The 25,760-nt window shown below is 33.8% G+C and overlaps 1 protein-coding gene across 1 annotated transcript in view; it reads right to left on the bottom strand.

The window, feature by feature from the left end:
• The window catches only part of LOC127557241 (DNA annealing helicase and endonuclease ZRANB3-like), a 70,594-nt gene that overhangs the window by 15,341 nt on the left and 29,493 nt on the right, over positions 1-25,760 (bottom strand). Inside the window, exons 4-7 of the mRNA XM_051990633.1 lie at positions 24,941-25,361; positions 22,020-22,381; positions 2,874-3,050; positions 549-650 (exon numbers count right to left, since the gene is read on the bottom strand). Coding sequence (XP_051846593.1) covers positions 549-650; positions 2,874-3,050; positions 22,020-22,381; positions 24,941-25,361 — 1,062 coding nt within the window. The remainder of the gene's footprint in view (positions 1-548; positions 651-2,873; positions 3,051-22,019; positions 22,382-24,940; positions 25,362-25,760) is intronic.

Here is a 25,760-nt window from a genome sequence, read left to right on the forward strand (position 1 = left end):
ATGCTTGATACTTTATAACTTAAAAAGCACTGTCCTGCTTGCTGGGATCAGTTACCAATACAAGCTAACCTCTCTTTGCAAGAAAGATAAATGCAGTCACAGATCAGACCAAAGACCTTTTTGGGCTACACCTGGCCTGAAGTTGCACTTAGATGAGCCATATAATTAATTGAGAGTAACCCAACATGAAATTTCTCCCACTTTCACAATGTATCACTGTTAGAGTCTAACCTTTAGGATAAAATGTGATTTTATGAGAGACAAACACCACAGTTGCTAATCCTATAAATGAGAAATAAAACGATGTGAAGATGATTCTTTCCACAGAAACAGTAACTGTAGGTGTGATCATTTGCCAAAGAAACAGATTTTGTGTTTATTATTAGCATCAGTGGTAATTAATAATGTGTCTGAACTGATGAAAATGCAGCCAATAATTAGAATTTGCAAGTGTCGCAAATTGCTCTACATTTATTACACTCAAAAGGATATTAAAATGATGAAACAAAAAGTGTATTTAAGTGACTGCTAAGGACTATTATTCTTACCAGGGAACGGTTTTGTTTCACTTGAAAACAAGCTGGTAAATCTTCCCAGAGGTCTAATTTTACATCCAAAGGAATAAAATTGCAATTCATTTGTTCACCATCCTGATTATAGATTGAGAGAAAAATATTAGTCAATTTTTGTCCTAGGTATTAAGCAACACTTGATTTGTTATTACAATGTAGCATAACATTGCCAGCAGCCACCTAAAGAATAAACTAATACAAGGTTTTTGTTTTTTGTTTTTTGAAAGGGCTCTAGGAAGAAGGGACCACAAGGAAGGAGTGTTTCCTGAGCAAAGGCCATATTGAACTTGTGCTAGCTTGTACCAGCTAAATCCACATCAATGCTACTCTGGTAGCCCATATAGAATTTTATTCTTTCCTCTTTGACAAGAAAAACTTCAGGGCAATGTATCAGAGAGCTGATTTTGAAAGTCAAAAAGACCCGAGTTCAAATCTATCTATCCTCTGACACATATTAGCTGTCCAACTCAGGACAAGTTACTCCACTTTTCTATGTGCCTTCTCTAAGGTAGAATGAGGTATTCACTAGACCAATTCCTGAGCTTCTTTGACCTATCTAGGGAAAATGTGTCAGAACAAAGGATTTCAACAGCAGAAGAATATTTTCTCTCTTTTTTAAAATTTAAATGTGAATGGAATCTTGAAACTTTCATATGCAGATTTCTATGAGATAATATAAAGGAGAATTAACTGGAAACCAGATTTGGAGTCAGAGGACTTGACATTTGTGTTCAATTAGGATCAAATACTAATTTGCAGCTCAGGCACAGGACAGGCTGACCTTTGGCACATTATTCAACTCACTTCTTTTTTTAAAAAATCTGTATTTATTACTTCATAGAATGCCATTAGGATCAAATGAGATCATACACATGAACGGACTTTGTTGGGTATACATACCCTCAGGAAGTCTAATGATAAAAATGTTTCTTATATACCAAAATATTTGTGGAATACTTTTTGCAGTAACAAAGAACTGAAAACCAATTAGATACCCAATGAGAAAGCTAAACAAAAGTTGTAATATGTGAAGTTTATGAAAAATTATTGCAATCTAAGAAATGATAAATATGAGACAGAGAAACATATAAAGACCAAAATAGAAAGTAACTTCAATAATAACAACAAAAAATGAAACTGAATAATATTAAATTAAAAATGACATGACAAAACATTTTCTTTCTTTCTTTGTATAAACAGCAAACAATCAGTGCCAATACTACATATAATATTTGACTAATTTGTTGATTAGTTCTGCTGAACTTTTTCCCCCCCTTAATATTCTTTGCTATAAGGGATAACTCTCTGGGTACAGGAAGGATATATTAGCAATCAAAAGTATTATGAAAAAAATTGAATTTTAAAAAAAGTACCTATGATGCCAGATAAAGTAGTTTTAAGATCAAAAAGAAAGGGAATAAATATGTGATTTCAATTACATAGGAAACTCCCTGGACTTAAAGAATTTTCCTAGTGAATTAAGTAAGTTAACTAATTTGCTCAGTCATACAGCTTAATTTTTAGAAGAATGACTGGAATTTAGGTCTTCTAGGGACAATTCCTTATCTGTTTGCACTGCCTCTTGCTATGATTTTGCAACATGCTAGTCAAACTTTTCTAAGTTGGTAGAGCTATAGATATCAAATCAAAACAAAACAAAACAATCTACATTTAAATTTCAAGTCAGTTTACAATGACTTACTATAGATTTTTAATTTAAAAAATTCTCAATTCCAATATGTGGCTAATAAAAATTAAAGCAACCCAATTTGTTAGGAAGGTATTATATTTATAATTATTTGAAAATCTGAGATCTAAAATCAAATCAGAAGCACTCATAGTATTAGTGTGTCATTAAAGACATAAAAATCACTTAAATACAGAGTAATAACAGCAGGCAGTTTGAGAACATTTGCCTCATTTTAAGGCAAGAATTTGAGTGAGAATGGGAATAGGAGAGATCTAAAGCAACAAGATTTAGTAGAAAGAGGGCTAGAACTGAAGTCAAGAGGGTACCTGAATCCTAATTCCATCTCTGACCCTTACCAATTGTGTTACAATGGAAGATTAACTTAATTGCTCTGAACCTCAGTTTCTTTATATGTGCAAATAGGATAGCAAAAACAGCAGTGCTTATAAAGGGTGGTCATGGAATTTAAAAGGCCTTTTTAAATTCAAATCTTTTGTAAAGTTTGAAGGATCAAACAAAGACAGATTTACTCATGGTATTCTAGAAAACTTAGACATATTTACTGAAAAAAAGACTTTAAAAAATGTGCTAAATGTTCCAGCAAACCTTACCTTAGTGTAGAGATGAATTCTTTCTGTATTCTTACTTGCACAGAACATTAGGACATCATATACAGGTAAAGGGTCTGAATTCTCCATCTGTTCTATAAAGAAAAAGTAAATGATATTTGAAAATTTTTCTAACAGGAGTAAAATGTGGCATGACAGAGAAGTGTGAAGACTGATAACCTAGATTAAAGTCTAAGTCCTGTTACATAAGTACTTGTGGTAACTAGCTAATTTGGTAATTCACTTAAAAACTTTCTGGGCCCTAGATTCCTCATTTGTAAAATGAAGAATCTGGATTAGATGACATATCTGGTTTTTCTGAGCTACAAGGTCCATAATTCCATGGCTTAAATTGCAGCCAGGAAAGATGCACACTGGGGACAAGAAAGAATTTGCTGCCAGCAATTAGTGAATTGTCTTAAATACTGATATTGAAAGTCTTCAGGAGTAAAGAAAAGGCAAGAACTTGTCTATGCTCTCCCAAATTTCCTTCTAAACAATTTCAATGGCTCAAATAAAATTCTGGAGCAACAGAATGCACAAAAAGATGGGGTAAAACAATTCTCCAGCCTAAGACAACTCAGGAATTGAAAGAAAGGTCTGTCTCACTTGAGTAAAAAGGGAGCATAATTTAGTACTGATGATGTTTGAGCAAGACAGGGGAGACCCTTGTAATATATATCCTGCAGACTTGGCACAGCAGGCCAGCACTTAGTAGGCAGCTGTTAAGCCTCTAGTTTTTAGGGCAGGAGGTCAAGGGGCAGGCCCCTCGCTTGTGGTGCAAGAAACTTGGGACAGTGACTCCTATACCCCAGGAGTAGAACTTAACTTTAAAAGTCATAAAATAGGCTGGAAAATGAGCAAAAAACCCAAAAAAACTAAAAACACAAATCCAAAAGCAAAAAAAAACCCTGACCACATAAAGTTACTATGGTGACAAGGAAGAACAAAACCTAAACTCAGAAAGGACAACAGTTTTTTATTCAAAGCCTCAGAGAAAAATAATTAGTCTTAGGCCCAAATAGAACATCTATAAAAGATAAAAAGGGATTTTAAAAATCAAGTAAGAGAGGCAGAAGATAAACTGGAAAAGAAATGAGGGTTATGTAATAGAATCATTTAAAAAAAAAAGTTAACAGTTTAGTAAAGGAAGTACTAAAAAATGGAAAAAAATGTACAAGAATTCATTGAAAAAAACAATTCTCTAAAAAGTAGAACTGCCCAAATGAAAAACTAATCTGAACTAACTGAAGAAAATAATTCCTTAAAAATTAGAATTGAGCAAGTAGAAGCTAACAATTCTATGACACATCAAAAAGCAATCAAATAAAACCAAAAAAATGAAAAAATAGAAAACTGAAGTTTCTTATTGGTTAAACAACTGACCTGGAAATAGACTGAGAAGAAAAAATTTAAGAATATACTATCTGAAAGTCATAATCAAAAACAAAATCCAGAAAGCATTTTAAAAAATTAATAAGGAAAATTTCCCTGATATCCTAGAACCACAGAGTAAAGCAGTTACTGAAAGAATCCACCCACTACCTCTTGAAAGAGTTCCCAAAATGAAAACATCCAGGGATATTATGGTCAAATTCTCAGGTCAAAGAGAAAATATTGCAAGCATCCAGAAAGAAAGAATTCAAATATTGAGCCGCAATCAGGATTACAGGAGTTAGCAGCTTCAACATTAAAGAAGGAGAAGGCTTGGAATACAATATTTATGGAAGGCAAAAGAACTTGGATTACAACCAAGAAATTACATAGAGCTGAAAAGTATAATAGGCAATGAAGTAATATAAAAACTGAACATCTATGCACCATATTAAATAGCACCCATATTTAAAAATATTTTAATATTTTAATTTTCATATGTATATGAAACAAATTTTTTAACTTGTTTTTAAAACTTTTGAGTTCCATATTCTCTCCCTTCCTCCCTCCTCACCCCTAACCTCATTGAGAAGGTCCATGTGAAGTTATACATGACATTTCCATAAAAATCATGTTGTGAAAGGAAGAAAATCCACCTCCCCAAAATCCTCAAGAAAAACAAAGTTTTAAAAAAAAGTATGTTTCAAACTCTTTTCAGATACTATCAGTTCTTTCTCTGGGTAGATAGAATATTTTTCATCTTAAGTCTTTCTGAGAAGCTGAATGACTATATTGCTGAGAATAGTAAAGTCATTCACAGCTGATCATCCTACAACAGTGTTATTATTTTGTACATGATATATTTCACTTTGCATGAGTTCTTGTAGGACTTCTGACGTTTTTCTGAGAGCATTTCAGCACCCAAATTTTTAAGGAAATTAAATGAATTAAAAGAGAAAAGGCAGAAAAAATATACTAGTGGGAGACCTCAACATTTCCCTCTCAGAACTAGATATATATCTAATCACTAATGAACAAAAAAGATGTTAGAAAAGAGAACAAATCTTAGAAAAAGTTAGATAAAATAGACCCCTAGAGAATCTAAATGGGAACAGAAAAGAATACATCTTTTTCTCAGTGAAACATGACAGCCACACAAAAAACTGACCTTATATTAGACTGTTAAAAACCTCACACTCAAAAGTTAAAAAGTAGAAATAGTAAATATAACTTTTTCAGATCGCATTTTAGCAAAAATTATATTAATAAAGGCCATGGAAAGATAGAGTAAAATTAACTGGAAATTAAATAATCTAAACCTTAAGAATGAGTGGGTCAAACAACAAATCATATAAAGAGAATGACAAGAATGAGACAACATAACAAAATTTGGGGGATGCAGTCAAAGCAATAGTTAAAGAAAAATTTATATCTCCAAAGGCTTACATCAATAAAACAGAAAGGAACAGATCAATGACCAAAACAAACAAACAAACAAAAACAGAAAAAGAAAAATTAAAAATTTCAATTAAACATCAAAGTAGAAATTCTAAAAAATCAAACGAGATTGGGGTAGCTAGGTGGCGCAGTGGATAATGCATCAGCCCTGAAGTCAGGAGGACCTGAGTTCATATCTGACCTCAGACATGTAACACTTCCTAGCTGTGTGACCCTGGGCAAGTCACTTAACCCCAATTGCCTCAGCCCAAAAAAAAAAAAAAAAAATCAAATGCGATTAATAAATGACCAGTATCAGTAATGAAAAGGGAGAATTCACCACCAATGAAGAGGAAATTAAAGCCGCAAATAAATAAATAAATAGATAGAAACTGATGAATCTGACAATCGGAAAAAAATGGATGAATACTTATAAAAATATAAACTGCCATATTAACAGAAGAGGGAAAAACTACTTATGTAACCCAATCTTAGAAAAAGAAATTGAACAAGCCATCAATGAACTCCCCCCAAAAAATCACCAAGGCCAGAAGGATTCACAAGTGAATTCTATCAAACATTTAAAGAACAAATAATTTCTGGGAAAATAGGCAAGGAAGGAGTTCAAACAAATTCCTTTTATGACACAAATATGGTACTAAACCAGGAAGAGCTATTACAGAGAAAGACAGCTATTGACCAATTTCCCTAATGAATATTGTTGCAAAAACTTTAAATAAAATATTAGCAAGGAAACAATATATCACAAGGATCATACACTATGACTGTGTGGGATTTATACCAGGAACACAGACTTGGTTCAATATTAGGAAAACAATCAATACAATTGACTATATCAATAACAAAACCAACAGAAATCATATGATTATCTCAAGAGATGTAGAAAAAGCTTTTGAGAAAATATACCTTTTGTTCCTATTGAAAACATAAGAGAGCACAAAGAATAAATGGGGCTTTCCTTAAAATAATAAGTAATATCTATCTGAAAGTGTCAATAAGCATTATTTACAATGAAGATAAGCTAGAAGCCTTCTCAATAAGATCATAGGTGAAACAAGGATGCCTATTATCACCACTAAGGATTATGAGTAACAAACTGAAACGATTTGATATCCATTTATTCTCCAGATCCAAGGTATTGCTCAGTGGTGTTAGAAGCTTTAGAACTTTGGTTTCATTTGTTTTTAACCTGGAAATTAAAAAAAAAAAAGATACCAGATACACAATAGTATTATTATTATTTTTTTGATGGCCATGTTTTATTCATCCTTTTTTTATTTTGTTTTTTAAAAAAATTATTGCATGTTTTGAAATAAAAGGCTTTTAAAAAAATTATTTATTGAACTAAATACAAAATAAGAAAAGACAATAGAAAAAGACAGAAAATAAAAAATAAAACAAAACAAAACATTATCATGTGCCAGCAGAATATCAGGGAAGGAGGGATTAGGGGATGTAGTGAGAGGAGCCAGAGTCACTTTGGAGGTGGACAAAGAGAAGGGAGGTTGTGGAAAGCTTGTGGCAGTCTTGTCCATCCCCTTCACTTCTTCCTCTAAAGACCAAGGATTTTTTCCTACAGAGCTCACTATATTCAAAAAGCCACAACAATGAATGTCTATCTTTTTTTTTTGCTTCCTTATAGGTTATCCTTTTGTTGTCTAAGACACACTTTTTACATTATTTCCCCCCCTTTGATCCTCCCCACCTCTCCCAAGCAAGTTATAGTTAAGCACAGATATATTTATTTATTCATATACATATATATACACATACACATATTCATACCTACCCACAGACCCCGCACATATATATATATCTAGAAATACACATACATATATATGTACACATATATAAACATATACATACATATGAATATATACCATGCATTTATCATATAAAAACAAACATCTAAAACAAAATAAATATGGCTGACATATAATGTAGATTTCTCTCTTGATCAAATCTCATACATACATTTAAATAGATACCATGCAATTACCATATATAAACACACATCTAAAATAATATAAATATGGCTGACATATAATGTAGATTTCTCTCTTGATCAAATCTTAAAATCTGACTTTGTTTAAGATTAATGATTATTAGCCCAAATTTTTTCTAATTTCCTGATTCTAACTCCTGATTCTTTTTATAGAGTTTCTATATATCTTATTTCCTATCCCTGCTAATTCTTTTACTTTAATTTTATTCCTCAATCTGCCTTCCTATTACTTAACCTCCCCCTAGCCATGGATCTCTCCTGTATTTTCTCCCCTCATCTTTTCTTTCCCTCTTCATCCCATTCTCATTAATTTACTCTACTTTATCCTATGCTACTCTTTCTTTCTCTCTTTATCCCTTTTCCATTAATCTATACACCTTGTCCCACTGCCATAAATCTATACATCTTTCTATACCCCACTTTTTAATATTCTGTCCCCTCTTATTTCTTTATAGATTTTGGAGGGTGCTATAAATCCTTCATGGCATATATGTAGTGTTGCCTGTTTAACCTATTCTTGATTTGAATACATTTTCAAAACTACAAGCTAAACTCATCCTACTAATGCCTGTATCTATTCTTCCTCTGCATCTAATTTGTATGACATAATTACTAATTTTAACTTTTCCTAGACATTTTTGCTTTTTAGAATCATATCATATTCAACTCTGCCTCAATCTTTCTTCTCTGCTACCCAATTACTGATGTCAATCTTACATATGTACATTTTATGTAAAAAACAATTTGTCTATGCTAAATTCCTTGAAATTATCTTTAACATTAGTTCTTATATGTGAATTTTTCTATTAAGTTTGGGTTTAGTTGAGACAAAGTCCTAAAAATCTGAAAATTCATGCAATGTCCTTTTTTTTTCATTCAATATTATGGATAATTACTGCTAGATATGATATTTTTGGCTGCAGGCCTGATTCTTTTGATTGCCAGTATATATACAATTCCAGAATCTATGGTCCTTTATTGTGATTGTTGATAGGTCTTGTACAAATTCTAATTGTAGCTCCAGCATATGTGAATTGTTTTTCTTGTTTCTTGCAAAATTTTCTATTTGATCCAGGAGTTTTGAAATTTAGCAATAATATTCCTATATGTTTTCCACAAAGGATAACTTTGCCGTGGTGAATGATTGATGGATTTTTTTCTATTTCTACTTTCCCCTCATGTTCTATCACTGCAAGACAATTTCCTTGGATTATTTCTTGCATTATTGCATCAAACTTCTTTTTGTTGTTGTTCTAGCTTTCAGGTAGTCCAATTATTCTTATATTTTCTCTTCTTGATCTGTTCTCCAGATTTGTTGCTTTTCTTATAAGATGTTTCATATCCTTTTCTATTTTTTCATTCTTTCTATTTTATTTCTTAGTCTCTTATAGCTTCACTGGCTTCTATTTTTCTTTTAATTTTCAAGAAGTTATTATCTTATTATCTCCTTTTCTAGTTGGTTAACTTTTTTTTATAATTTTGTTTTTCTTGAATTTAAAAAAAAAGTTTTTCGTCAGTCTTTCATTTGATTTTAAAAATCTTTTTTGAGTTCTTGAGGTGGAAGAGGCCTTTTTTTTTTTTACTTCACTGTCCCCATCTGAAAATGAGTTCAGTCTTCCCCATTCCCATAGTAAGTTTCTATGGTTAAGTTCTTTCTTCTTTGCTTGTTTATTTTTTAAATTTTGAAAAAAAAATTATTTTTTAAATGAAATGTATTACTGTAAGCACCTCTAATTGTGAGTTAGAGAGATGGTACCTCTAGTTTCACTTCAGCTCTCCCCTCTGACCTGGAACCCCAAACCAAAAACTCCACCTTCCTGCAAGTGCACACAATCAGCAGAGTCCCTGCCTCAATGGCTCTGCACTCAGTGAATGTGCTTGCTCCTTCTCACCTAGGACCATGTCTCAGCAGCACAGCTGGGCCTGGTGTTCCTTATCAGAAGAAGTTCCCTCAGTCTTCTACATGAAATCCAGGAGGTCAAAGTTTCTGTGGTCCTTGGGAAGCTCTAGCTAAACCCAGTTGGCCCCAGAGTTCCCCACAGTATTTCTGGGGAGCTGGCCTGTAAGTGTTAACACTTCACACTGTTTAATCCCTGCCTGGAGTCTTTCTTCAGTTGTCTTGGGTTATCCCAGGAGAACTGTTCTGTCCCAAGTCTTCTTAGTTTTTCATTAGTCTGTATTTACTCTGGGGCACAAATTTGTTCTGTTTTAATGAAGGAAACCTGGAGAATTTGAAATTTGCAAACATCTTAACCGGAATCTTCCCCCATCTTTTTTTTTTAAATAGCTTAACAAAAAATATACAGTATTCAATAAAATAGGTGAAATGAATTTTTAAGAGACTGAAATGTCACATGCCACATTTAACCTAATTTTATTCATGCTTGCTTTGGAATGGGGAATATTTCATTCAGTAAAAACATAATGTAAAAACAAAATGTCTTACCACATACAACCTTTAGCATACAATAATATTTATCTTAATTACATCCACGCACACAAGTCTAACATTACACACAATAGTATTCTTCTATCAAGTACATGCTGCCTATTAAATGGCCATTAAAGTTAACAGAGCTAAACAAGGTCTGCTGAGTTCAATTCAATTAACATGCAATAAGTACTTGCCACATGCAAAGAATCACTAGAAACTGGGAAAGGAAAAATGAAAATGACAGTTCCTTCCTGCCCTCAAAGTATGGTACAGTGCAAAGTTGATTTGTAGCTATGAATTTGAATTCCATCTCTGTTCATTTGCTATTTGTATAATTTGTCATTTGAACCCTCTGGATTTAGTTTCCTCATCAGTAAAATGAGGAGCAGGTAGAATTAGATGACCTTCAAGATCCCTTCCAAATCTTGAATTTAGTCCTAAATGGAAGTATTTCAACAGAGAAGGGATGGATGGGAGAAGCCTCTGAATCTGATGGACATGATCATAACAGTGACTGATGAAGAGTTATGTGGCGGAAGGATTCTGGAAGATTTGGAGTAGGTCAGAAAGTTTTAAGCTTTCCAGATTTCCTTCTCAACAAAACAAAATTGTGCCACAGAGTGAATGTAGACTGGTAAACCAAATAAGAGGGGTAACTAGAGGGCTCAGTGAATAGAGTACCAGCCCTTAAGTCAAATCTAGCCTCAGACACTTAACACTTCCTAGCTGTGTGACCTTGGGCAAGTCACTTAACCCCAATGGCCTCATAAAAACAACAACAAAAAACAAACAAAACCCCAAATAAGACTTAAGGTAGAACAGGGACACTCCTATGACAACCAGAAATGTCCCCAAGGAAGACTCCAAGATAGCTCCCCTGAAATAGCAAGCAGAAAGCCCTAAGGCTAAGCTGTATTTGGAGATAGTTGCAGCCTGAACCACAAGAACTTTCATTTCCCTGGAAAGGATGGGAGTGGAGTCTAAGACCAGGAAGGCTAAGGGAACCTCTGCTGATAAGGGATGTAGGCTCAGCTATGCTGCTGAGATGTGGCCCTGGGTGAGAAGGAACCAGCACACCCTAACTAAATGCAAAAGCAGTAGGGTAGGGAAGTGGTTGGCTGAAGGCACTTACAGAATGGATTCTTGGTTTGGGATTCTAAGTTAGAAAGGAGAATTTACAGAAGACCTGAAGCCACTCTCATCCCCAACCCACATAAGAAGCGATTACACTTATAAGCTCTTGGTTTGTTTTTGTTTTTGTTTTAAATAAGCAGGCAAAGGAGAAAGAAATCATGGAAAGTTACTATGTGAATAGGGAACAATGGGATTTGTCTTCAGAGGATAATGCCAAAAAAAAAAAAAAAAAAAAAAAAAAAAAAAGCTTCTCCTACTGCAAAGAGTAATTTTAAATGGTTATCTGCTTAAAAAGGCAAATGATTTTAAAAAATGGTTATTCAGAAAATGTAATGGGCTGAGGCTTGAGTTGATGCACTGAGGTCCCAAGCACATGAGGCTAAATAGTAATTGGACCATACTCTATTAATATGTAAGCTTGGAGAAAGAATGGCCCCCACCCACTCTTTGTGCAAGTCCTGATGTGTTGTATAGGAAATGACGATTTTGGTGGGTGGAGGCAGGGGAGTGGAAAAGAAAGAGGAAGGAGAGACTTTTTGGGATTGCCATTGCCACGGTTGGCTCAGCTCACATTTCTCTCTGTTAGCTGATTTATTTCTCTTCTTTTTGTTTTTGCTGCTTTCGACAACTTTTTCTGTTTGTTAAGTGTCCGAGGCTGGATTTGAACTCAGGTCCTCTTGACTTCAAGGCTGGTGCTCTTTCCACTGAGCCATCTCCTCCCCTTCCATTCTTTCTCCAAGCTTACATATTAATAGAGTATGGTCCAATTACTATTTAGCCTCATGTGCTTGGGACCTCAGTGCATCAACTCAAGCCTCAGCCCATTACAAGAAAAAATTTTGAAAATCAAATGAGTGAAGAATGGAATACCTAAATAAACAAATAAATGACTGAACAAATAAATAAATAAATAAATAATCAGAGATTATTTCAAAATGTCCTAAAATGATAATACAAGAGGGAGAAGTAGAAATAGAAAAAAATCCATCAATCACCACCTGAAAGAAATCCTACAAGGAAAACATATAAAAACATCACTGCTACATTTCAAAATCTCCAGATCAAAGAGAAAAATTTACAACAAGTTTTACAATTTTATAAAGCAATAACAACAACAATTTAAGTATGCTGGAGCTAAAATTAGTCACAGAAGACATCACTGATTACAATAGAAGAGTGTAAATCCTAGAATACTGTAAATCAACAATCAAAAAAAAAAAAAAAACCCGAGGTTGTAGTCAAAAATATCATATCAAGCAAAATTTAAGTATGATATTGAATGGGGGAAAAAAGGACATTAAATGTACTGTCAGAGTTTTAGGATTTTGTTACAAACAAACCTGAAATCAATAGAAAATTTAACATATAAAAGCTAGCATTAAAGGCGTATTTCAAGAGACTCAATCAGGACAAACTGATTATCTTTTGTTTGTGGAAATGTAAACCATACGTAATTGAGTAGTCCAACAGAAACATTGGATAGAGCTGAATATGATGTGATTATAAAAAGAAAAGCATGTAGGAAAAGGTAAAAACATTAATTTTGCTATGTGAATGAAAAAGCAAGAATCAATTCAGAGGAACTAGATGGAGGTGGGAAGGAGAACTGGTAGTTCTGAAATCCTACTCACATTGGGAATGGGTTAAAGAGGCAGCAGTGTACACGTACACACACACACACACACACACACACACACACACACACACACACACAGTATGGTACCCTCCAAAATCTATAAAGAAATTAAAAAGGGAGGAAATGGGATATGATGGGGTATGGAAGGATGTGCAGATAACAGAAGTGGGATAAGATGGGTAGAGTAATAGAAAAGGGATAAAGAGAGAGGAAAATGTGGGGGGAAGAATATGAGATAGATTCTGAGGATGGGAAAGGGGGAGATTAAGTAATAGTAATGTAAGTTAGCAGGCAGAACTAAAGTAGAAGAGTTAGAAGGGATAGGAAACAAGAGAATGCATATATATGTATGTGTCTATATACACATATGTATACATACATATGTGTAAACATAAATATATCCATGCTTAACTGTAGCCTGCATAGGGAAGGAAAGGGGAAAAAGGAATAAAGTAAAAGAGTGCAGTCAAGAGCAAAAGAAAACCTAAAGGAAACAAAGTTCTGAATATAGTGAATATTCATTATTATATATGCTTTCTTGAAATGGAAATTTATTGTTACATATTTTGAAGCTTATATGTTCTATGTAAATGCAAAGTTTTTTTTCCTCCTTTTCTTTCATTTTTTCTATTTCCTATTTAAGTTTTAAAATAAATAAAGAAAAAAGGCAATTTTTTTAAATGGAAGAAAAAAGAAAAGTTATGTGGGAACATTTTGGAAGATGGATTAGAGAGAAGAAAGACTAGAGGCAAAAGGAATATCTCAATATCTAATAGAACAAATGAGAAGGAAAAAAAGTCAGTCAATAAAAGTGTCTATTACATGATAAGCACTGTGCTAACTACTGAGGGCACAAATACAAAAAATAAAAAATAAAGAGAATCCCTACCTTCAAGGAGGATCCCTATCTTTAATGAGTGTTCCTCATTTTTAATGAGGAAGGACAATATACAGAAGGAAACTGAAAAAGGTGGGACAAGAGGGAAGAAGGAATCTATCCAGGAGGCATAACAGAGCACAGGTCAAAGGAGTACAACTGGAAAAGAAATGAAAACATGAACTGGAGTGATTATCAACGAGTGGACAGGAGCGTATGGATAAATAAAAGAGCTGCCATTAAGAATTTATTGATCTATTAGACTGTAGGATGAGGAATAGGGTAGAATGAAATATGACTCCAAAGTTATGAGCATGTATGATTTGAAATATAATGATCATAATGCAGAGACAAAATTAGAGGGGGGTATATGTGTGTGTGTGTGTGTGTGTGTGTGTGTGTGTAAGATTTAGAGTAACATGAAAGAAAAACTTGATTTTTTTCTTCAAGGAATGAATCTAAATACAAAGGGTCCAGAATAAGGAGTTTGTTACCAATGGGACTGGGATCTAGAGGGCGAAAGGAATTGAGAAAGAATATGGGGAGAGTGTATTGGGTTGGAATAAATGTTCTCAAGTTCATTGTTTAAGAAAAACCTTGGGGGGCAAAATAAAGTGTAAGGAAAGAAAAGATAATAGCTAAAAACCATTAGCTTTGATTCTAGAAAGGAGAATACTTGTCATTTAAAAAGAACCTCTTTGGTAGACAAAATTTTGGAAGTGATATCTGCCCTTATTTCAACTCAATTCAATTGCATAGTAACTGAAATTTTAAATGGACATTACCTTATATTACTACTGCAGAAACAATCCAAGCCACATGCAGGCAATATATTATCAACTCATTTTAATAATTTTAGGTAATTCTATTGAGAATAAAATCTTGCAAAACTTATCAAAGTATCATATATTACAATTAGCAACATATCTTAAAAAAGTGATTCTCATAATGTTGCTCACACTTGCCAGCTGGCCCAGATTTAACATTGACATTTGATAGTTTATTGCTAGCTAACCACAAGATACATATATTTGTATAGATGCAGATGTATGTATATATGTTTATATATACTATAGACATTAGGAATCATCCAAAAAAAGAATACACTTAAAATATTTTAGTCTTCCCTGCAGTTCCTTGAGATACACTGTCATTTATTTTATATCTTTAGAGAGAACAGTTGGAATAGTCAGCTATAAAAATATGCCACATATAATAATATATAATACCTACCAACTGTCCAAAAGAATATACGAAAAATCAATACGAAAACTCCGATTGTTAGAATAGATTGGATTGGGGTAGAGTTGGGAAAATAATTGGCTGTGGATCTTTTAATAATTTATTAGATTCATTTTATGTGGAAATGACCAGATTACCCACCAAATTATGAGGTATGGGATATTGGACCACAAAAGCATATTGAAGTTGCAGGCTGATGTCACAAGGGTTTGGAAAGAATTTGTAGGCTTAGACCATCTCCAAATCAAGGGGCAACGATTTTATTAACTAGCAGTGGACTAAATCCATAAGGATTTTTTTTTTTTTAGCAAGGAAAAAAAGTTTTAGCAATAAACAAGAGGTCTAAGAGGCCATTAAGGAGGAAGAATCATTAGGAGGAAGATGCCATTAAGGCATGGAAGAGATTATGCTATTAAATGACAGGCTAAGCCTAAGAGGAGTTAGGGTCTTAATTGGCATTAGCCTTAGCATGAGGCTTAGCAAACTGATTAACCGTTAAAAGGAGTTGGTCATAACAAAGAGATGGAGGGATTACCCCATCTAACCCTAAAAAGAAGTTTAGCAAGTTAGTGAGGTACACATGGGTACTTTTACAGGAGAAATATAAAGGGGTGGTAAGGGAAGGAGGGCATTGGCATCATATCTTGGCTTTCTAATTGGATACAGTAACTAGGGGGAGAGGGAGAGGCAGCATCATATAAAGAGTTTGTCAAAGTGAAGTTTCAGACAAGGAACAACAGGCCCCTTAAGGCCAGAAGATCTTCTCATGGCTGCTCCCTGTTTGCCTCAGGGAGTAGCTGGGGTTCCAGATTGTATACAGTAATTCAGGCATTCTAGGTCAAGGTCCATCTAGCTAACCAGGACCTCATCAGAAGGATTAAATGCCATTAATCAGATTCTATCATCACCATCACTAACAGTAACAACTACTTATATAGCCCTTAAAGATTTTAAGATATAGCCCTTTCCTCAAAATAGCCCTCCCTGTAAGGCAGGTATTATTAACTCCATTTTACAGATGAGAAAACTGAGACTCTGATAAGCTGACTTGTCTGTGGTCACAAGCTAGCATTTGTCTGAGGTGGGATTTAAAACCAGGTCTTAAAACTTCGAAGTCTAAATTCTCATATATCTGTTGCTCTTTTAAATACGAAGTTACAAAAAGTTGGCTTAAAAAATTAGAAGATGCTGTATGTAATAATAGCTACTCTAATGATATATTTTGGTGTATTATGCCTCCTCAAATCTGATCTGGAAGTGGAAAAAATTAAACTGATAAAATGCATTAAAAGAAAGAAAACATTTAATTGCTAGTAACTTTGGAGAAGATCTAGTCCAACCGACCATCTTATTGTAAAGATGAGGAAAATCAGGCCTAGAAAAGTTATCAGGCTGCCCAAGGACACATAGACACAGAAGAACTGAGGTTTAAATCCAGATTCTCTGGCCAGAGGATGCCACATTTCTTTTCTTTTTTTTTTTTTTTAATAATAACTTTTTACTGATAGAACCCATGCCAGGTAATTTTTTACAACATTATCCCTTGCACTCACTTCTGTTCCGATTTTTCCCCTCCTTCCCTCCACCCTCTCCCCTAAATGGCAAGCAGTCCTATATATGTTAAATATGTTGCAGTATATCCTAGATACAATATATGTGTGCAGAACCAAACAGTTCTCTTGTTGCACAGGGAAAATTGGATTCAGAAGGTAAAAATAACCCGGGAAGAAAAACAAAAATTCAAACAGTTTACATTCATTTCCCAGTGTTCTTTCTTTGGGTGTAACTGCTTCTGTCCATCACTGATCAATTGAAACTGGATTAGATCTTCTCTTTGTCAAAGATATCCACTTCCATCAGAATACATCCTCAAACAGTATCGTTGTTGAAGTATATAATAATCTCCTGGTTCTGCTCATTTCACTTAGCATCAGTTCATGTAAGTTTCTCCAAGCCTCTCTGTATTCATCCTGCTGGTCATTTCTTACAGAACAATAATATTCCATTACATTCATATACCATAATTTACCCAATCATTCTCCAATTGATGAGCATCCATTCAATTTCCAGTTTCTAGCCACTACAAACAGGGCTGCCACAAACATTTTGGCACATACAGGTCCCTTTCCCTTCTTTAGTATTTCTTTGGGATATAAGCCCAGAAGTAACACTGCTGGATCAAAGGGTATGCACAGTTCAATGACTTTTTGGGCATAATTCCAGATTGCTCTCCAGAATGGTTGGATTCGTTCACAACTCCACCAACAATGCATCAGTGTCCCAGTTTTCCCGCATCCCCTCCAACATTCATCATCATTTTTTCCTGTCATCTTAGCCAATCTGACAGGTGTGTAGTGGTATCTCAGAGTTGTCTTAATTTGCATTTCTCTGATCAATAGTGATTTGGAACACTCTTTCATATGAGTGGTAATAGTTTCAATTTCATCATCTGAAAATTGTTCATATTCTTTGACCATTTATCAATTGAGAATGGCTTGATTTCTTATAAATTTGAGTCAATTCTCTATATATTTTGGAAATGAGGCCTTTATCAGAACCTTTAACTGTGAAGATGTTTTCCCAGTTTGTTGCTTCCCTTCTAATTGTGTTTGCATTAGTTTTGTTTGTACAAAGGCTTTTTAATTTGATATAATCAAAATTTTCTATTTTGTGATCGGTAATGGTCTCTAGTTCATCTTTGGTCACAAATTTCTTTCTCCTCCACAAGTCTGAGAGATAAACTATCCTATGTTTCTCTAATTTATTTATAATCTCGTTCTTTATGCCTAGGTCATGGACCCATTTTGATCTTATCTTGGTATACGGTGTTAAGTGTGGGTCCATGCCTAATTTCTGCCATACTAATTTCCAGTTATCCCACCAGTTTTTATCAAATAATGAATTCTTATCCCAAAAGTTAGGATCTTTGGGTTTGTCAAACACTAGATTGCTATAGTTGACTATTCTGTCTTGTGAACCTAACCTTTCCCACTGATCAACTAATCTATTTCTTAGCCAATACCAAATGGTTTTGGTGACTGCTGCTTTATTTATTTTTTTATTTTATTTTAATTTTTATTAAAGCTTTTTATTTCCAAAATATATACATGAATTTTGATATTCACTCCTACAAAACCCTGTCTTTTAATTTTTCTCCCTCTTAGCAAGTAATCCAATATATATATATATATATTTTTTTTTAATTTAAATTTTATTTTATTTAATAATAACTTTGTATTGACAGAATCCATGCTAGGGTAATTTTTTACAACATTATCCCTTGCACTCGCTTATGTTTCGTTTTTTCCTCTCCCTCCCTCCACCCCCGCCCCCCCCCCCCAAGATGGCAAGCAGTCCTACATATGCTAAATATGTTGCAGTATATCCTAGATACAATACATATTTGCAGAGCCGAACAGCTCTCCTGTTGCAAAGGGAGAATTGGATTCAGAAGGTAAAAATAACTCGGGAAGAAAATCAAAAATGCAAATAGTTCACATTCGTTTCCCAGTGTTCCTTCTCTGGGTGTAGCTGTCTTTGTCCATCATTTATCCATTGAAACTCAGTTAGGTCTCTTTGTCATAGAAATCCACTTCCATCAGAATACATCCTCATACAATATCGTTGTCGAAGTGTATAATGATCTCCTGGTTCTGCTCATCTCACTTAGCATCTGACTGCTGCTTTACAATATAACTTTAGATCAGGTACAGCTAGGCCACCTTCATTTGATTTTTTTTTTCATTAATTCCCTTGAGATTCTCAACTTTTTATTGTTCCATATGAATTTTGTTGTTATTTTTTCTAGATCATTAAAATATTTTCTTGGAAGTCTGATTGGTATAGCACTAAATAGATTAGTTTAGGGAGTATTGTCATCTTTATTATATTCGCTCGGCCTATCCAAGAGCATTTAATATTTTTCCAATTATTTAAGTCTGACTTTATTTGTGTGGAAAGTTTGTTGTAATTTTGCTCATATAATTCCTGACTTTCCTTTGGTAGATAGATTCCCAAATATTTTATGCTGTCGACAGTTATTCTGAATGGAATTTCTCTGTATTTCTTGCTGTTGGATTTTGTTGGAGATGTATAAAAATGCTGAGGATTTATGGGGATTTATTTTGTGTCATGCTAATTTGCTAAAGTTATGAATTATTTCTAATAGCTTTTTAGTCGAATCTCTGGGGTTCTCTAGGTATACCATCATATCATCTGCAAAGAGTGATAGTTTGGTTTCCTCATTGCCTCTTCTAATTCTCTTTCTTGACTCTTATTGCAGAGGCTAGTGTTTCTAATACAATATTGAAGAATAATGGTGATAGTGGGCAACCTTGCTTCACTCCAGATCTTACTGGGAAAGGTTCCAGTTTTTTCCCATTGCATATGATGCTTACTGACCGTTTTAAATATATGCTCCTGCCTATTTTAAGGAAAAGTCCATTTATTCCTATCTTCTCAAGTGTTTTTATTAGGAATGGATGTTGGATTTTATCAAATGTTTTTTCTGCATCTATGGAGATGATCATATGGTTTTTGTTTGTTTGGTTATTGATATAGTCAATTATGCTAATAGTTTTCCTAATATTGAACCAGCCTTGCATTCCTGGTATAAATCCTATTTGGTCATAGTGTATTATCCTGGGGATGATTTTCTATAATCTTTTTGCTAATATTTTATTTAAGATTTTAGCATCAATATTCATTAGGGAGATTGGTCTATAATTTTCTTTCTCTGTTTTCAGCCTACCTGGTTTAGGTATCAGTACCATGTCTGTGTCATAAAAGGAGTTTGGTAGGACTCCTTCAATCCCTATTTTTTCAAATAGTTTATATAGCTTTGGAGTTAATTGTTCTTTAAATGTTTGGTAGAATTCACATGTAAATCCATCTGATCCTGGGGATTTTTTCTTAGAGAGTTGGTTAATAGCTTGTTCTATTTCTTTTTCTGAGATGGGACTGTTTAGGATATTTACTTCTTCCTCTGTTAATCTGGGCAAGCTATATTTTTGAAGATATTCTTCCATTTCATTTAAGTTGTCAAATTTATTGGCATAAAGCTGGGCAAAGTAACCCCTAATTATTGCTCTAATTTCCTCTTCATTAGTGGCAAGTTCTCCCTTTTCATTTTTAAGACTAACAATTTGATTTTCCTCTTTCCTTTTTTTAAATCAGATTTACTAAGGGTTTGTCTATTTTGTTGGTTTTTTCATAGAATCAACTCTTAGTTTTATTAATTAATTCAATAGTTTTTGTACTTTCAATTTTATTGATCTCTCCTTTTATTTTTATAATTTCAAGTTTAGTGTTTGACTGGGGATTTTTAATTTGTTCCTTTCCTAGCATTTTTAGTTGCAAGCCCAATTCATTGATCTTCTCTTTCTCTATGTTACGCAAGTAGGACTATAGAGATATGAAATTTCCCCTTATTACCGCTTTGGCTGCATCCCATACATTTTGGTATGATGTCTCATTATTGTCCTTTTCTTGGGTGAAGTTATTAATTATGTCTATGATTTGCTGTTTCACCCAATCATTCTTTAGTATGAGATTATTTAGTTTCCAATTATTTTTTGTTTTATTTTCCCCTAGCTTTTTGTTGAATGTAATTTTCATTGCATCATGGTCTGAAAAAGATGCATTTACTATTTCTGCCTTATTGCATTTGAGTTTGAGGTTTTTATATCCTAATATATGGTCAATTTTTGTATAGGTTCCATGAACTGCTGAAAAGAAAGTGTACTCCTTTCTGTCTCCATTTCATTTTCTCCAGAGATCTATCATAGCTAACTTTTCTAGTATTCTATTTACCTCTTTGACTTCTTTCTTATTTATTTTGTGGTTTGATTTATCTAATTCTGAGAGTGCAAGGTTGAGATTTCCCACTATTATAGTTTTGCTGTCTATTTCTTCTTGCAGCTCTTTTAATTTCTCTTTTAAGAATTTAGATCCTACACCACTTGGTGCATATATGTTCAATATTGATATTGCTTCATTATCTATGCTACCCTTTAGCAAGATATAGTGCCCTTCCTTATCTCTTTTAATTAGATCAATTTTTGCTTTTGCTTGATCTGAGATCAGGATGGCTACCCCTGCTTTTTTGATTTCACCTGAAGCATAGTAGATTTTGCTCCAGCCTTTTACCTTTACTCTACATGTATCTCCCTGCTTCAGGTGTGTTTCCTGTAAACAACATATTGTAGGATTCTGTCTTTTAATCCATTCTGCTAACTGCTTCTTCTTTATGGGGGAGTTTACCCCATTCACATTTATGTTTAAAATTACCAATTCTGTATTACTTGCCATCTTGTTAACCCCTGTTTATGCTTTTCTCCCTTCTTACCCCCCTTCCCAGTATTAAGCTTGTGAGCACCACTTGCTTCTCACAGACCTCCCTTTTTAGTATTCCTCCCCCCACCTTAAAGTTCCTCCCCCTATCTTATTCCTTTTCCTCACAGTTTCCTTATTCCCTTCCACTTAGCTTATACCTTCCCTTTTCACTTTTCCCTTCTCACTTTTCAATGAGGTGGGAGAAGTTTCATCATAAATTGAATATGTCTAAAATTTTTCTCTTAAAGCCAATTCTGATGGCAGTAAGATACTCACTATATTCATCTCCCTCCATTCTTTCTCTCAGATATAATAGGTTTCCTTTGCCTCTTCCTGAGATGTAGTACCCCCCACTTTACCCTTTTTCTGGTACAATGTCCTTTCCACTTCTAGTTTCTAGAACAAGGTATACAGGTATTCTTTATACATCTTTACAGCAAAAATATAGTTCCCAAGATTTCTTTTTACCTTTTTATGTTTCTCTTGAGTTCTATATTTGCAGATCAAACTTTTTGTTAAGTTCTGGTTTTTTCATCAAAAATAGGTGAAATTCGCTTATTTCATTGAATGAACATCTTCTTCCCTGGAAAAAGATGCTCATTCTGGCTGGGTAAGTTATTTTTGGTTGCATACCGAGTTCCTTAGCCTTTCGGAATACCATATTCCAGGCCTTTCGATCTTTTAATGTGGATGCTGCTAGATCCTGGGTAATCCTTATTGTGGCTGGATGCCACATTTCCAAGGGTGCTACAGCGCTCACATTTGTTTTCATACAGACCAAAACAGAAATGAAAACATTTACCTTTTTGAGATTTTAGTTCACCTTCATTTTCATTTTTAGCTTTCTCTTCCTGGCTTTCCACAAACTGTTCTGTTGTTGATTGTTCAACGACTTGCTGCATACAAGAAGGGCTGGTTTCAACTTGCAAGATGCTGCTTTTTGGGGACTCATTCACTTGATTTCCTTTTCCATCTTGGATACAGATGAAATCATCTATTTGTTGCTTGCTTAGATTTTCTATAATTAAAAAAATAATGAGAAATCAATTAAAAATCCATCAATAAGCACTGATTAACTATACATCAGCCATGGTGCTGGACTGGGAGATTTAAAAGGTAGAAAAATAATATGTTACTAATTTTATTCTAAGTCATAGAATCACAGCATTTTCAGAAAAAAAATTCAAAGTGATCAAGTTCAAAATTCTATCCACTACAAAAATCTCTTCTTCAACATGGCTGATGGGTGGTAATCTAAACTTTCTCAAACAGGAAACTAATAATATCACAGAATGGTTTATTCTACTGCTGCAGAGCCCTTCAGTATTGTAAAGTTTTTATAAAGTCGCTTAGACTTGACCTAAGTAAATCTAATTTCTTTCCCAGAAGAGGTCTTTAAAATAATAAAGGCTGTTTTAATGCTCCATGAAGTTTTCCATTTTCTAAGCTAAACAGTCCCTGGTATTACCAGTAACAAAAACCAATTTCCATTTATGTAGTATGTTTACAATATTCACCACAAATTACATATTTTATCTCATTTATTTCTTACAATACCCTAAGTAGATAATACAAAACAACATATTCATTTCACAGAAGAAAAAAACTGAGGCTTAGAGAATGATGTGACATGTTCAAGATCACACAGCTGAACAGCTCTTCTCTAGGAACAGATTTAAACCTACTCAATGTAATGCTTTTGCTGTGTTAAGAATCACTGCTTCTAAAAAATTAAAACTAAATAAAAGTTACTAAGTTTCTTGACAGTAAAAAAAATGTATATTTAACTTCACTTATTTGTAACTTCAGAAAGACCTTGGCACAGATGGAAGTTTAAGCAATAACGACTTAAACATTAGAACTGAATGCAAATTATGCCAAATTACTTATAATGCACTGAACAAGTGATTCCCAACCTTTTTAGAATCGTGACACCTTTCTACTGTTTGATTTGCTAACAGCTGTCCCCTTCCAAATGTGCCATATGGCATGTATTTTTTTAAATGAAAGCAAATTAATATTAATTTTGTTTTTGAAATTATTTTTTCTATGATACCCCTTGAGTTAATTGGAGATATCCTGGGGTGTCAAAAAACCGGCAGGCAGTGGGAATCACTTGACTAAATAGTAACTTAACCTTCATTAAACTAATTATCATAACTTTTATATAATGACATGATCACAACTAAGAATATTCTTTTTTTCCATCTTTAATTATGCTGATAAAATTAGTGACAAGTCATTAAAAATGTTGTTCAAATACAAGTGAGACAATCTGCCTATGACCTTATCATTCAAGAGGCAATTTCAGTATTGACTTTTGATGGCACAGAAGAAAAAAGTAAAAAAACTATTAACTAATATTAAATTCCAAATTGTTGCTGAGTCACTTAACTTATATACTTCATGTGCTCAAAAAATTATTTTATAGGCAAAGAGTCCTTTATTTTTATGTTTATAACAGTTGGGAGTTGAATGAAATCATGCTAATTGCTATAAGGATGGTCTGTGAAATGAGCTTGTGGTTCCAATTTAGTTTGCAGACAACAGGTGTCCACATTACAAATACAACTACCCAGATGGCAGACTTTGTCAATTTTGGCAGGAACACTAAGAACTGAAAGAGTAAAGCCTTCACTACAGATTGCATTTAGTTTTGGATCAGAACTAAGAGACCCTGGAGGGAAAGACAGAGAGCAACTCAGACTAGCACAGCCCAAGTAGCTGACTCATTGGTTAATGTCAAGAGCTTTGAGGCCCAAGAGTGCTAGATAAATGATGATTAGAACTCATAGATATAATCTGTATTTCATTTTCCAATGTTGTCAACTGGCAGTTTCCACAATCATAAAAATATGCTTTGAAATTAAGAAACAAAAGGAACATCAATGGCATTCTTCATAAGACAATCGTGTAGCCATTCCCCAAACTACACAGTAGAAAATGATTGATCCTGCTATAAAAATACACAGTCAGCATTTTAGGACATCTTTATTTCTGCTTTAAAATCACTTCTGCTTTTAAAAATATAATAAATTACTAAAACAGACAATCCAGTTAGATTCTTTAAAGAAATGAAACACAGGGGAATTTTTTATTATTTATCTTACAAAAAACACTGTACCTTGCCGATTTAGGAAGCAAAGAAATCCCACAGAATTATTTAGCTATTTAGAACATAAAAATCTATAATTTTCTTTTAAAATCACAACATCTACAAGAGAAGAAAACAGCAGGTCTCTGACTATAAGGCATATTTGCTGCCATGGCAACGGAGCTTCTATTCCTGCCCATTGAATTCACATCCTGCTGACATTAATCAGAGATGTCCATTTGTGCCAAATTAATGCCATGTCACAGACACTTGGGGACATACATTCTTGACACAAAAATGAGAGCTTTTCACATTCCCAAAGAGGATAAATTCATAGGGTCTTCACTACCTGAAGGTTTTTCTAGTATTCCAGGCTCAAGTCACTGAGCAGCCTCACTAAGCTTTGATAAGCTATTCTCTAAAAGCAATAGGGTCTCTGTTCCAGTTAGGAGCAATCACAACCCTCCCCCCACCTCTACTCACCAGCACTGCTTTGAGGGGTCTCACATATTTCACAATAAGGCAATAATGAACTATTAACATAGGTGCAGAGACCACACTGCCAAGTTTTTCTAGGAAGAGATATGTTGATTGAATTAGTCTTTGTCTTCTGAATTGTTTCTTTTATAAATTCAGTGTTTGCTGTACTAGAATAGGATGGTCTTTTCTCTTTTTGACTGGAATTGTTCTGAGTAGTCACTGATTTCCACTTTTTAGCTGCAGGTTCAAAATCATATCCACAATCAATGGCATCCCTCGCAGCTATATTTCTACAATCCAAGGCCTTCTCAGTATCTCTTTCCTGTAGTATGCATGATTCATCACAGGATGCCATTGTATGTCTTTTCTTATTATGTTTTGGTAAAAAGAAGGCTCGAATATCATGCTGTTTTTCTTTTTCAAACTAGGAAAAGCAAATAGATAGTTTAGGGTTGTAACAATCTTTGATTAAATGAAAGGGTTTAATAAATACATTTTTCTGATAAGCAAATTTAAACCTTTGTCCTCTGAATTCAATTAATTTTACAATTTCTGGGTGAAAGGCAATTATAAAAAATTTTGTATCTTTTCTAACACATCAGAACACCTTAAAAAATCTATATTATGAAACTTTAAAATAGCTTGCTTAGAAATGATCTCTGCTGGTTTTTTTTCAGAGAAAAGCTTTAATAAATGATCAGGAATTATCTACCTCCATCAACTCAAGTCAATAATGTAATCAAGAAAAAATGCTTTCATGTTTAAACTGTGCCCAAAGAGTAGTGGGAATCATATTAGCATGTGTTTTACCTGAAAATGATTT

The sequence above is a fragment of the Antechinus flavipes genome, chromosome 3, assembly GCF_016432865.1.
Source record: "Antechinus flavipes isolate AdamAnt ecotype Samford, QLD, Australia chromosome 3, AdamAnt_v2, whole genome shotgun sequence".
Lineage (NCBI taxonomy): Eukaryota > Metazoa > Chordata > Mammalia > Dasyuromorphia > Dasyuridae > Antechinus > Antechinus flavipes.